Source organism: Typopeltis vanoorti, chromosome 9, assembly GCF_054136105.1.
Source record: "Typopeltis vanoorti isolate ZY-2024b chromosome 9, IOZ_Tvanoo_1.0, whole genome shotgun sequence".
Taxonomy (NCBI): domain Eukaryota; kingdom Metazoa; phylum Arthropoda; class Arachnida; order Uropygi; family Thelyphonidae; genus Typopeltis; species Typopeltis vanoorti.
The window spans coordinates 31,727,392-31,742,268 of record NC_143557.1 but is presented as its reverse complement, the minus strand read 5'-3'; the positions used below and the strand labels follow the sequence as shown (position 1 = coordinate 31,742,268).

At 34.9% G+C, this 14,877-nt stretch overlaps 1 protein-coding gene across 2 annotated transcripts in view; it reads left to right on the top strand.

The window, feature by feature from the left end:
• The window catches only part of LOC150102954 (DNA polymerase subunit gamma-2-like), a 130,595-nt gene that overhangs the window by 26,738 nt on the left and 88,980 nt on the right, over positions 1-14,877 (top strand). Inside the window, exon 2 of one of the 2 annotated variants that reach the window (XM_090398366.1) lies at positions 6,349-6,511. The exons of the other annotated variant lie outside the window; for it this stretch is intronic. Within the exon in view, the coding sequence (XP_090254492.1) occupies positions 6,349-6,511 (163 nt within the window). The remainder of the gene's footprint in view (positions 1-6,348; positions 6,512-14,877) is intronic. 2 annotated transcript variants of the gene reach the window in all.

The following is a 14,877-nucleotide window of genomic DNA, read 5'->3' as shown; positions in this document are numbered from 1 at the left end:
TATACCTAGAGTCCGAATAGTAAATCAAGTAGGGGTTAAATGGATGAATAACACTATTAAGCTTGAGCTTCAAAAAAAGAAACAATTGTGGAGGGGATTTAAGGAGAAAGGTGACCAGCAGGCGCAGGAACAGTATAAAGCTCAGGCCAGGATGGTAACAAGGGTGGTAAGAAAAGCAAAAGCGGATTACGAAAGGGAATTAGCCATGTAAGCTAAAGAGAATCCCAAACAGTTTTTTTCGATAAGCTGCAAGTAAAAGAAAAAATGTATACAGCAGAATGATTTTAAGGAATGGCGATGGTAGGGAGGTAACTGAATCAGTTGATATAGTGGAATTACTGAGCGAGCACTTTGCAAGAGTATATCATCCAGGTGGTGATATTGTAGGAATGAAGGAACCAATAGCTTATATGGGAATAGTGGTGAATGAAGTGGAGGTGAATAGTCTATTACAAAACCTTAATGTGCATACATCTGTGAGATTGGATGGTATACTAGCTTGGGTCGTACATGAAGCGACTAAATAATTGTCAATGCCCTTGACCATTTTGTTTAATTTGAGTCTTGGGTCTGGTTTAGTCCCGAGGGGTGGAAAGAGGGGGAAATAGTTCCACTGCATAAAGGAGATTCCAGGACTGCTGTTGCAAATTACCGACTGATCAGCATATCAGGAGTCGTTGTCAAGGTCGGAGAAAGTAGTCAAGAGAAAAATACAGGAATGGATAGATGAAAATTGGATACTGTATAGGGGACAGCATGGTTTTGTGAAGGGTAGATCATGCCTCAGTAACTTGCTTACATTTTATAACACAGTGACGACTGAATTGGATAAGGGTAATAGATTTACAGTGACACTGCTTGACTTTGCTGGGCTTTGACATGATACCAAATGGAATTCTAATCATTAAACTGCAGCGCATGGGGATGGATATAGGATTAGTGAGATGGATAGGAGGGTGATGGAGAGATATCAGAGAGTAGGTTATTCAGGAGTGGAGTCAAAAAGAAGGCCTATTACTAGTAGTGTGCTGCAGGGTTCTGTTCTTTGACCACTACTGTTCAATTTGTTCATTAATGGTATAGGAAAGGATCTGAGAGGAACTGTTCATTTATTTGCTGATGATGCAAAGTTGGGTAGAGCAATAGTGAATGCACATGATGTCAAAATTTTGCAGGATGATTTGGATTGATTGGAGGACTGGGCTAAGGAGAATGGATGTCAATTTAATGTGGCAAAGTGTAAGGTTATGCAATTTGGGGTGAAAAGATTAGCAGCAGTATATCACATTGGTGGAACTGTACTCCAGGAGATTTATGAGGCCAGGGATTTAGGAACGTTAGTGGATTGAGAGTTGAAGTTTAGGGGGCACGTTGCAAAAGTGCTAAATCAACTGCTGATCAAATCACTTGGTTACTGAAGAATACTTTGATGAGCAGAGACAAGCAAGTTATTGTTCCTCTGTATCGAGCCTTCATAAGACCCCCTCTTGACTACTGTGCCCAGATTTGGATGCCAGGGTTTCTTCTTGATGGGGAGGAGGTGGAGAGGATCCAGAGGCGAGTGACCAAGATGATAGCAGGGCTATGGAATGAACCTTATGAGAACAGGTTGAAGATTTGTGGGTTGCATAAATTGGTTGATAGGTGGAAAAGGGGTGATATGATTGAGACATTCAAATTACTGAAGGGTTTCTATAAGTTCTCAGAGGATAAATATAGGAATAAGATTAGTTCTCAGAGGATATTTTTGAGAACAGGACTGGTGGTGGGAGGACTAAGGACCATCCATGGAAACTGGGCAACAGTGTGGTTAGTAAGGGTGTTAGAGCTAGGTTTTTTACTTGGAGAGTGGTAAATGAGTGGAATAGACTGCCAGAGTCTGTTGTGGGTTCCATGACTGTGAATGAGTTCAAGGCAAAGTATGATAGATACTGTGTGAATGTTAAATAGTTGTTCTTGATATGATGTTTAGGGCCTTCCTCGATGAGTCTAAGGACTCCTTGGAGTTGCCCGTAATAATAATACTAAAAAAAAATATACAAGATTTTATTTTATACATTACAAACTCTGGATGACCACAAGGCTTTTGAGGTCTTTTAGTTCAATTTCACAAAAAAAAAAAAAAAAAAAAAAAAAAAAATGCTGTGACATAGACTTGACAAGAAATTGTTGGGAAACATATACTGCTTTCCAAAAAAAAAAAAAAAGGATTTAAAAAGGTTTGACAATCTGAAGTGCCTTTTTAATACATTTAATGACTTCAATAACTTTATAGGCCCAGTAGTAGAACAAGTATCAAATGACATGAAATTTAAAGAATTTGTGTCATTAACAATGATTTGACTTGGAAATAACTTAGAAGGAAAACATTTCTTGCAGATTTGTTCCACCAACCTTAAATTCTTTGCTAAATAAAAACTAAACAACAGCAGTATACAAAGTAATGGTTTGTTGAATGATTAGTTAAATTCTTCAATAACTGTGTGTCATATTTGTAATTATGGAGAAATCAGTTCAGTGAGTTAAAACACTTCAGATAGGTTAAAGTTAGCCCATTGAACTGCTTTCTCATTTATGTTTTGACAAAAGAGAGTTATCAGACAGCTAGTTTTAGATAAAATTTCATATTTGAAAATATATGTATCAGCTGAAAAAAAAATCAGAAATTGAATGTGAACAAAATAGAAAATAGAAAAATACATCGAGAAAGGTTTCTTTTTTTTTTTTTTCTACTCTCAGAAAATGTTTATGTACTACATAAGCAAAGAATAGTCACCCTAATCATGAAAAATGTTTGGGAAGGAGGGTGGGGGAAATGGCTAGCTGCAAAATTAAAGGAACCTACCAGCTTTAACAATTGCCACATATAATTTGAATTTGGCTGTTTAGATTCTGTTTAAGATGTTGCATGTGTGTGTGTGTGTATAATATGAAATATTATATTCCTCCTGCACCTGCTTACGAAATTTTGTAGATTACATTTCCCCACTCTATTCGCATAGCCGTAGCACTATGTATGTATATTTGTGCTTTATTTGAATATGATAACTTATTATCACCTGAACCAGATTCAAGTTTTACTGAATATTATATTCACAAAAAATATTGTGAAATATTCAGGGAGTGTCTGCATAAGTCTGGTAATAAAAGGTGGAACGTGCTGCATGTTTTGCACTGCGCTCAATGTCAGGATACCACGATCAGCTGAACTGATAGACTTCCAGTATGAGATGGTATTTTGGTGTCACATCAGTGATCTTTCTGTCTGTGACATTGCTTCCTGTCTCAGTATACTGAAATCCACTGTTGCTTATGTAATTTGTACTTTCCATGTACAAATGACAGCAGGATAACATGCAAAGCCACTGACACTCACTGAGAGAGATGAGCTCTGTCTTGAAATGTTTGAGCATCCTACATGTCATCAGCGGTAGACCTCGCAGACTACCTGGAATATGCAGCAGGTCCATAAGTCAGCACTAGAACTGTTAGAGTTGCATGCTTTAGATTATCGATAAAGCTGCTGTGTACAAGCCACACATCACACCATTCCTGGACTATAGATGATTGAAAAAGAGTTTTGTGGAGAGATGAATCACGATTCCAAATGTTTCACTTTGATGGTCTTGTTTGAATCTGGAGATTACCTGAGGAACAGTTTCAGCACTGCTGCATCATTCCAAATGTCAATTTTGGTGTAGGCTTGGAGTATTTCAGTTGGATGGGACTTGGTCCATTGGTGGACTTAGCCCAAAACCCGTGATGTCTGATGGCTGCCTGGACATTCTGGAGCCCTTGCATGTTTTAGCATGACAGTGTTCCATGCCATACTGTACTAAATGTCCAAGACTGGTTTCTACGAAACAGTGTTGAAGTGTTGGACTGGCCAGCTCAGGGTCCAGACTTCAACATTATCAAACATTTTTGGGACTAATAAGAACACTTAATTCGCTCCAGACCATAGAGACTGTCATCAGCAATGGGGGTGACTTTGTGTGAGGAATGGAAGAATATTCCTGTTGTGACGTATCAGAAATTGGTCGAAAGTATACCTCGAAGGGTAGTTGCTGTCATTCAGGCCAAAGGTGGTTTCACTCAGTATTAGAAATGCAATTAAGAAGCATTTTTTTTGACAGCAACTAGTTGTCGAAATACTTTTGTCAACATACTGTAGGTAAATATCTATCAGATATAGAGCATGCCCATATAAAAGTGGTCCATAAAAGAAATGTATAGCTACATGCAAAATGAATAGAGCTGCAGTGAATAGAGCAACATCTGAGCTTATCTAATAGATAAGCTCAGATGTTGAATGTCATTCATAACTTATTTTAATGGTATTACAATGCCAAACTAACTTAATTATAAAAAAGATGTTTATTAACCTGCTTATAATTTTGTTTGATTTCAAACCAGCATCTTCATTACTTGTTGCAATAATGTGCTCTGAAGATGCTGGTTTGAAATAATCCACTGAAATATAAGCCAGTTAATAAACATCTTTATTATAATTTAATTGGTTTAGTGTTGTACTACTGTTAAAATAAGTTATGAAATGAATATCGTTATGCAGTACTAGGAGTAAAAGCATCCAGACCACGTTGGATTTTGAAAATATTATCGCCTATGAATTGTACAATAGTTGATATAAGTCATCCAAACAGTTTCATAATAACGCATTTGATAGATCAAGGGATGTTATTTTGATGAGAATACTATTGTAATTTCAGAAGATACATTATTTGCTAATCTATCCTCTGTAATTTCATTACTATATATTTATATCTAGGTTGAGCCATAAGTCATGAAGGGGTTTAAACATTTAATAAATTTTTTATTTATTAATTATTTTTATTATTATTTTTTTTTGCAATAATGAAAGACAGAACCTGTAGATTTTTTTATTAATTATGAAAAACCACATCACACAAAGAACTTCCATTTTTGGCTTTCCAAAGACTGGTTCTTTCTATGGCATGTTCCATGACAGCTGTTAATGTTTCTGGTCGTAGCTCCCTAACTTCTGCACGAATATTCTCCTATGGGATCACCTAAAGGAAAAGGTGTATGTGAACAAGCCCCAGAAGTCGAACAGCTGGACATTCGTGCAGAAATTAGGGAGCTGCACCCAGAAACATTAACAGATGTCATTGAACATGCCATAGAAAGGATCCCCTTCTTTGTGGACCTGAAAATAAAGGCATTTGATGTGAATAAAAAATAAATAAAAATAAATAAAAATAATAATAAAAAAAAAATAAAAATAATAAATAAAATTATTTAAATTAAGGGGATATTAAATCCCACATTATTTCAAAGCCGAATAAGAAACTCAAAGATAGAAATCAAAGAGTTTCATGTTGGTCTGGCCCCAAGGTCGAAACTGGTCTGGGTAGTGTGACCTTCCACCATAATGTATAACATCATACATCTCCTAGGAGATGTGTTTTACGTTATGGGAAATACTAAGAATAGTGATCAGAACTTTACCCACCTTTGCTACGAGTTGCCCTAGTATTGAACCATGTGTTTTATCTTACTCTACAATCTGCCAAAACTTTTATAGTTTGCTATATTCTTTGATTTCTATCTTTGAGTTTCTTATTTGGCTTTGAAATAATGTGGGATTTAATATCTCCTTAATTTAAATAATTTTACATCGCCAAAGTGAAGCTTATTGGCTCTTTATTTAAGTAATAAATAAAATGTTATTAAATGTTTAAATCACTTATGGGCTATCATGTATAATAAAAAAAAAAGACAGTTTTATGATTTTTGTTATCTTAAAAAAATAATAAAATGAAAAAGTAAAATAAAAAGATGAGTACTGTATCATATGGCATACTTATAATTATACATATTATATCATTTCATGTAAGTCATTGTACTACATTGCCTGCACAGATATATCTTGCCATTCTCTATCAGTCATGTGCGACTGATAGAGACCACTGAATTATCTTGTATTATTCTATTATTATTAATTTTCTTATTCTTTATGTACCTATTTTCCTTTTTTCTATAAGATAACTACTTTGCAATGTTGCCATCACTTTTACTGTTGAAAGAATATTATCATTAGAACGTCTACATGATAAAAAATTTCCAGCACTTGAGATAAGAAATACATGATTTGTAACACAACTTTTCTCTCTTAACATTTTTCCATATTTTTAGCTTTATGATCGATATGTCCCTGAATATATGGAAGACACTGTTTAGTTACATGTGTGTGTAGGTGTATGTGTTTGTGTATTTATATATAAATATATATCTAATTAAATATATCTACCCTGATATATTTAATGTAATATAAAAATTAAATGACAAATTATCTTTTTTTAACAGTTTCACATATGACAGTATCTACAAATCAGTCCCAGCTGAACAGAATTCTTGCCCTCTGTAAGAAACATGGAATTCTGACCCCATTACTGAAGGGTGATTCTATTATTTCTTTAAATTATGGACCTCTAGGTGCACACCTAAAAGCTAATATACATCAACAGTGGTAAGCAGGCTCTTCATGATTTTTTAGAAAATAAATAGACCACAAGTTGCAGCACTATCATTATAACTAACTTTTTTGGTCATCATGGTTTATTTGCAATATACAAATTGTAAATAAGGAAACAAGCTAAATAAATAGGAATAAGAAAAAGTTAAATATTATATGTAGCTTTCCAGGCTTCTCTGTTTTGAGCCAGTTGAATTATTTCTCATGGAGAGTGAGAGAATCTGTGCTGATAAGATGGTTAATATACTGCCAGAATTGTTTAATTGGTCTTCCTCTCCATCTTTGTCCATTTGAGGGAGTATATAAGACTAAGATGTCAAAGTATCGAGAAGAAGCATATCTCAGATGTCCAAGCCAATCAAGTTGATGTCTGCGATGGGTTTCAATCAAGAGTTTTTGTTTTGCATCTTCTAAAATAGTGGAATTAAGAATGTGATCCTTCCAGGAGTAACTGGGTAACAGTCTTAAACAGGCCGTTTTAAAGCTATTAATGGTTTTTGTTGCTTTTTGGGTGGAAATATTCCATGTTTCTCCACCATATAAGAAGATAGCCTTAGAGCTTGCTTTGTAAAGCCAATTTTTGTTTCCAGGGTGATGAGAGTGGTTTCCATATATTTTTTAGATTCCTGTGTTGATTGAGATCTTTGTATTTTCTTAATATTATGCCATTTACAGTATTATTTATATTTGAACCTAAGTATTGGAAGTCTTCTACTTTTCTAAAAGTTGGTTGTGTTCTGTAATGTTGGAACCTTGTACTATATTTGTGAGAATTTTAGTTTTATTTGAGTTAACTGTCAATCCAAATATTTTTGCAGCTTGGCATTATTTCTCAGAGTGTTTGCTTTGGATAAAGATCAATCTATTAATACTATGTTGTCTGCGTAGCTGAGGTCACTGAGACAGAGTTGTTTGTCGTTGGTTGTTAACATTGCCAAATCTGTCCTCAACCATCCTGAAAATGTAGTCTAGGGTTATTATAAACAGGAAGGGAGCCAAGGTGTCTCCTTGTAGAACTCCTGTTGTTATAGGGAATTTTTCTGTCAATTCTCTATTGACAAGAACATAATCATGAAAATCTTGATTAAGGTGTTGCAATCGCTTCAATAATTTTGTTGGGAATACTAAACATGTTAATTCTACTAATGGAATCAAATGCCTTTGTAAAGTCTATGAAATTGAGGACAAGAGGAATATTCTTGTCTTTGGAACTTTCCAGTAATGTTCTTGCACTGTGAATGTGTTCTAATATGCTTCTGTTCTTTAGGAATCCTGCTTGATTTTTCCTTAGTAGTGAGGGAAATATAAGGTTCATACGATTAAGAATCATTTTATTGTAAAGTTTCAGACGGTAATAGAGTTATTCTATGTTAGTTTTCTGGTTTATTTAGTTTCTTTTTTTTGGTATTGGTATAATTATACCCTCTTTCAAATATGCAATAACGCTCTCAGGAAAGAAAGAAGGTATAATTATACCTTCTTTCTTTCCTGAGAGCGTTATTGCATATATTGAGGAAAATATTCTGTAGTTGGTTTCCCACCGTAGAGTATGGCTTCATATTCTGATAGAGTATTCTATCAGTCCCTGCGACTTCACCCATTTTTTGCTTGCTGAGTACTGTTTTGAGTTCGTCAAGAGTGAAGTTGTTGCAGATTTTAAGTATTTCTTCACTTATTTTAATTCTGGGCAGTGGAGTTTGTGAAATATTTTTAATGTTAAGTAAACTTTTAAAATTATTTTTCTATTCTGATGATTCTTTGTCTTCTATAGTTAAAACTTTTACCATCTTTATCTTTAATTCTTAATTTTTTTGATTTCCTTTCTTTGTTACTAAGATGTTTCACAATCTAGAAGGCTTCTTTGGTCTTATGGTTTCTATGATAATCCTTCAAAGTTTGACATATGTTTTGTATGAGGGATTCTCTGTTTAGGAACTCATATACTTGGTTACTTATTATCTCGAAGTTTTGCTTTATCTGTTCACTGTTGAGTTGTCTCATTCTTTGCTTGAGGATATTTCTGTAAAATATTTCTAGATATTTCCATAAAACTGATTAATAAATCCGTTTTATGGAATTCTGTGACACCCGATTTTCTGCTGGTTTAGGGATATACAGTGGTATCTCACTAATCCGAACTAATAAAAACCGTGCTCGTTCGGATTAGCGAAAAGTTCGGATTAGCGAATTTTCCCCCAAGAGACAACAATAACTAGTGTTTAAGACGAAAATAATCAGATTCTAATGGTACATCAATTTAATTCTGTAAATAAATGAAGTAACTGATAGAAAAAAAAACTACTGTACGGTAATGTAAAACTTAAAAAATAATACAATACACAAGTATATTTTAGTAAAAAATTTAGTTTGTATGTACTGTATTGTTGAGAACTCTGATTTAATAAAATTGCATAGTTCAGTACATAACTTTATTTGTGTATAAAATATCACTTTCTTGTTCACAACACACACAAAAAAAGTTTCACAAAATAACACAAAACAGTTTTTTTATTTCTTTGTAAAAAAAGTCACTGATTTTCTTTTGCTTCTTGGAAACTAAACTTTTTTCGAATACTTCTTCTCAGAGCAGCATTAGCAATAAAATTTTGTGGAATGGCGTATCATTCTGCTTAGCCCATTCTATACACATATCAAAACTGTCAACCGCCTCTTCATGTTTTACTTTTTGTTCTCTGAGTTCTTTATCGTCTTCTAATTCATTCTGTAGTGTCATATTTATAATTTCAGCTTCTGATTTGATTTCGAATTCACTTTCGGTTTGACCTGTAATCCATTCCGTAACATCTGTTTGTGAAATTTCAACATCTGGATTTATATTTTTAACCAAATTATGCAAGTTTTGAATTTCCTCTTTTTGTGTATCACCATAGTTATCTTGGTAAATTCTAGAAGGCCACAGTTTTTTCCATAACCCTTGAATTGCTTCAGGTTCGATGGCTTCCCAAGCAGCAGCAACTGAGAATGCTACATCCTTCAAATTTATATTTTTTATTGATGTGGTAAAGTCATAATTTTGGGAAATTACATTTAAAAGCAGTTCGGATTACTGGAGGGTTCGGACTAAAGAGGTTCGGATTAGCGAGATACCATTGTATTTATCTAGTGCTTCTGTTGCAGCTTCTTTGATTAAATTATTGAAGTGTTATTATTTTCATTGTTATTACTCATAAGCACTAGGTGTTTTTTTAGTCGTTTGCTGCAAATGGCTTGTTTATATTTATTTTGGGTTGAGGGATCTTCTAAACTGTTCCATTTTATATATCTTGTTGCTGTTTTCTTTGAGTTGATAGCTGTTAGCTGAAGCTTGATGTGAGCACTAATGATTCTCTGATTTGAGTTAAGAAAGAGGGTGTTGTAGGCTCTACAGTTCTATGTTGATCTAATCCATTTACCATTTATAAGTATGTGATTGAGTTCGGATTTTGATCCTTATGGGTGCTCTCTTTTCCATTTTTCTGTTTGCATGGTGAGGAAATTTGATGTGGAGAATGATATAGTTGCGGTCATTGCAAAGTTCTGCTAGCAGATGTCCATTGTGATTTGTTGTGTGGTGATATGTATTGCCTTATATTTCTGGTAGATTCTGCTAAGTCTGCTCCAATTTGTGCATTAAAATCTCTGCCTGTTATGTGGCGATTATGCATTAGGAGGTTTGAAAGATAAATAGCAAGTTCTTCATAAAATTTTGATTTGTTGATTTCTTTGGCAACTTTTGTGGTCACGTATACTGAGGTAATAGTTGTCTTGGGATTTGACTCTAGTGGTATGGATAATATTCTGTTTGATACTTTCTATATTGCAGCGATTTTATTATATAATTTTTTTACTGAATACGATTCCAACACCACCATTGCCAAGTTTTTCTGCTGAAGATGCAATTTTATTCCAATTCGTGTCATTCCAGTCATTCTTGGATACAAATTGCGTCAATATTGTTCAGTTCAGCTGCTCTGCATAGTCAAAGAATTTTCTACATTTTAAGAGCATGTGATCGTTATAACTGAAAACAATTAAAGGTGTTTTCCAGAGTTGGGATTTAGAGGGCTTGCTCTTTTCCTTGTCGACCGACTGTCTTCCAGGAAAGCTTTCACCAGAAAATGTCATATTTATTCTCAAGTTGGAAGGATCAGGACAAGCTATATATTTCTTCTGTTTCCTTTCATAATCATTTTTGAATCTGCATATCGGGAGATTAACCCTAACATGCTTCAGATATGGGTCTGCGGGAATGCCTCCCAGAAATGGGAGGCATTCCCCTATCTGCCACTTGAAAACAGGCTCCCCCGAGGAACTTTTTTTGATATAGATATTATTGTTATTAAAACTAAATAATAATGTTGTAGTAATGTCATCTAGAAAGAAACTTTCAAATAATCAGCTTTAGTATTGGGCAATTGTTGAAATTTAATATGCAGTGTTCCATTGAGTTTATGTCCTGTTAGATTTAATTTGTGCATGCATTTTTGCTCATAGTGATTTGATACAAAATGGGATTAAGATTGCAGTTATTATTGCATCTGTCAGAATAAGATAAATTTCTTAAATGGTGTGGATTTTTACAAGATAATTCTTTATCATTATTGTAAATATGCCTTGGGGGGGGGGAGTAGAGAATGCAGGTGTGGTCTGATGATGAAGGATTTGTACAGTGTACAACCACCACCCTATATGAGGGTGGTCTGAAAAGTTCTTGGCCTCAGCCATAGATGGCAACACTATTGGCAAGAATTTTTTTTTTCTAAGTTGGTACATCTGTCATAAGCATCTACGTGAAATTGCGTTATTCTATAAAGTAGTTTGTTTTATACAGCTGTCTGCAGCAAAAGCGTTGTCTGTATCCCTTGAAATGGATAAAATTGAGTATCGTGTGGTTATAAAATTCTTTGTAAAAGAAGGTTTAACCACAAAAGAATGTCATTCAAAGTTCATAAAAGTTTATGGGCACTCTTTTTTGTTTTCGACAATTAAGAAATGTGCTGCCAAGTTTAAACATGGACGTACTAGCCTTGAAGATGATCCAAGTTGAAGGACTTCCAAAAAGTGTAACAACACCAGAAATCATTGATCAAGTGCATGATATGGTATTGGATGACCTGTGAGTCAAAGTGCATGAAATTGCTGAGACTATAGGCATTTCAAAAGAACGTGTAGGCTATATTTTGCATGAAGAATTGCAAGTGAAAAAGCTTTGCACAAGATGGTTGCTGTGCTTGCTCACAGCAGATTAAAAACGCACTCGCATGAAAATCTCTGAATAGTGCTTGGAGGGTTTTAAAAAGAATAAAACTGATTTTGTGCTTCGATTTATTACTACGGATGAGACTTAGATTAATCATTACACACCAGAATCAAAGGAAGACAAAGTCGGTTCCATCAGCAGGAAAGGTCATGCCATTAGTGTTTTGGGATGCTAAAGGCATTTTGTTTATTAATTATCTTGAAAAGGGTAAAACAATAACCGGGGAATATTATTCTGATCTTTTAACCAGACTAGAAAAAAAAAATTCGTGAGAAAAGACCTGGTTTGCAGAAGGAAAAAATCACCTTTCATCAGGACAATGCACCTGCCCTCGAAGCTGTTTTAGCAATGGGAAAATTAAGGGATCTGTATCATGAATTGTTGGAACATTCACCCTATTCCCCAGATTTTGCTCCCTCTGACTTCTATTTCTTCCCAAAGCTAAAACTCTTCCTCGCTGGTCAGTGTTTTTTTTTTCGAATCAAGAGGTGATTGCAGCTGTAGAGGTGATATAATGTGAAAATGCACTTACACAAATGCTTGAAGTATCCAAAATAAAGGAGAGTAGTTTTTAGCATTGGTCTCAGTTTGACTTGGCCAAAAATTGTTGGCATCATTGAGACCTAGTTGACACAGAATGATCTAGTTACAGGAATAGAATGTGAATATTATTTTCAGAGAAGATAGAGGAAATGGGGAAGGAGAGGTATTATTAATGATAGCTGAAGAATTTCAGCCAACAAAAATAGAAGTTAAGGACGATTGTAGGCCTGAGGGAAATGGTTCACTTGAGGCGGTCTGGTGTGAGATAGAGGCCAATTAGACAAAATATATTGTTGATTGCTGCTATAGACTTGGGGGGTCAAGAAGATGATGTGGATGACATACATTGGCAGATTAACTCAATAAGTTCAGACTGAGCAATTATCATGGGAGATTTCAACTATGGGGATGTAGATTGGAAGAAGGAAGGGCATGCGGCAAGATGGATATGGAATTTATACAGCTATTAAGAGATAATTACCTGAAACAGCATGTGATGGAGAGAACCAGAGGTTTTAGAGTGTTGTATCTGGTAATAGCATCAGAAGACCTATATATAACTACAGTAGCAACTTTACCTCCAATCAGGGAAAGTGATCATGGAGCCTTGTTCCAGGAAGTTGCTCATGTGGATGTTTCAATCAAGAATGGGTTTCTGTGGAACTACAAAGCTGTTGATTATGACTAACTTATGTGGCAACTTGGAGAAGTAGTCAGGGAATGTTTGAAAAAGGCAGTATTAGACTTGCATACCCAGGGTCAAGAGAATAAATCAAGTCAGGATTAAGTGAGTAAGTAGCAGTATAAAGCAGGAGAAAGCATTATGGAAGGAATATAAACAAAAAGGTGATCAGCATGTTCATGAAAAATACAAAGCACAGGCAAGAAGGGTAACTAGTATAATAAGGAAGGCTAAATCAGATTTTGAGAGAAAAGAATGATAACTTTATGAAAGGATAACTTTACTCAGTGCTTATGGTAGGCAAGTGACAAAAGCAGAAGAAATAATTGTTACTAAATGATCACTTTGCAAGGGTATATCATTCAGGTGGTTTTTGCAGTTACTGATGTAACGGACACTGATGTGAGAATTGAGGTAGATGAACTGGAGGTACTCAACATACTGAAAAATATCAACGTGAATTACAGTATTGAGACCTAATGGTATGCCAGTTCTTGTGCTACAAGAATCTGTAAGAGAATTGGCATTGCCTTTAGCGTAGTTCTTTAAGTCTCAGCTCTAGTAAGGTTCCAAGGAAGTGAAAAGAGGGTAAGGTAGTTGCATTACATAAAAGTGGCTCCAAGACAGAAGTAGCAAATTACAGTCCAATTAGTATATTTGGAGTGGTGGTTAAAGTATTGGAAAAGTTGGTTAAAGGTAAAATTCAGGGATTGGCAGATAGGAATGTGATACTCTATAAGGGACAGTATGGCTTTGTGAAAGGCTGGTCCTGCCTCAGTAATTACTCACATTTTATAATAAGTTGATAGCAGTATTGGATAAAAGAAATAGCTACGCCATGATACTGCTGGACTTTGGGATAGACTCAAGATGAATGAGGATGATTAGTGAAGTGTCTCAGGACTATACTAGGGCCACACAAATGATAAAGAATATTTGAGGATGGGTATTCAGTTGTTTGCTGATGATGCAAAACTAGGGAAGACAATAGTTGATAAAGGTGATTAAGATATCCTGCAGGATGATTTAAATAATTGGCAGTGTGGGCAAAGGACAATGGTTGTCGGTTTAATATTGAGAGGTAATGCAGTTCGGGATGAAAAGATTACATATGTTGCATCATATTGTTGGTACTGGATTACAGGAAATTGATGAGACTAGGAATATGGAGGTTGATTGTGGATAGAGATTTGAAATTCAGAGGACATATTGCAATGGTTGAAAAAATAGCTCAGAGGATTACTTTAATTATAAATTAAAGATACAAAGAAATTATATACTTGGTTTAATCCTTTATCCAAGTGTAAGCAAATAAAGTTTGCACCTGAAGTATTTTCAGGATGGGACAACTCGTATATAGAAGCTGATAACTTCACATCAATTGCCTCAGTATCCCATAATGCAAAGCACATATTGGGTATGTTTAATGCTATGAATTATGGGAAGTAATGGAGAAGTCACCTCTCGGTCTAGCTCCCACTGAAGAGACCTCAATAAAGGTCGAAACCGATCTGGGTAGTGACCATTCCCATAATGCATAGCATTATACATACCCGTAAGGATATGTGCTCTGAATTATGGGATACTAAGGCAAATGATGTGAAGCCATTAGCTTCTATATACGAGTTGCCCCATCCTGAATATACTTAAGGTGCAAACTTTGTTTGCTTACACTTGGATAAAGGATTAAACCAAGTATATAATTTCTTGGTATCTTTAATTTATAGTATAACCAAGTGAAAAATATTCTAACAGGATTACTTGGATGTTGAAGAACACATTGACAAGTAAAGACAGGGAGGTTATTATTCCATTTTATAAGCCTATGATTTGGTCACCTCTTCTTCTTAGGGATCAGGAAGTGTTTGAAAGGAT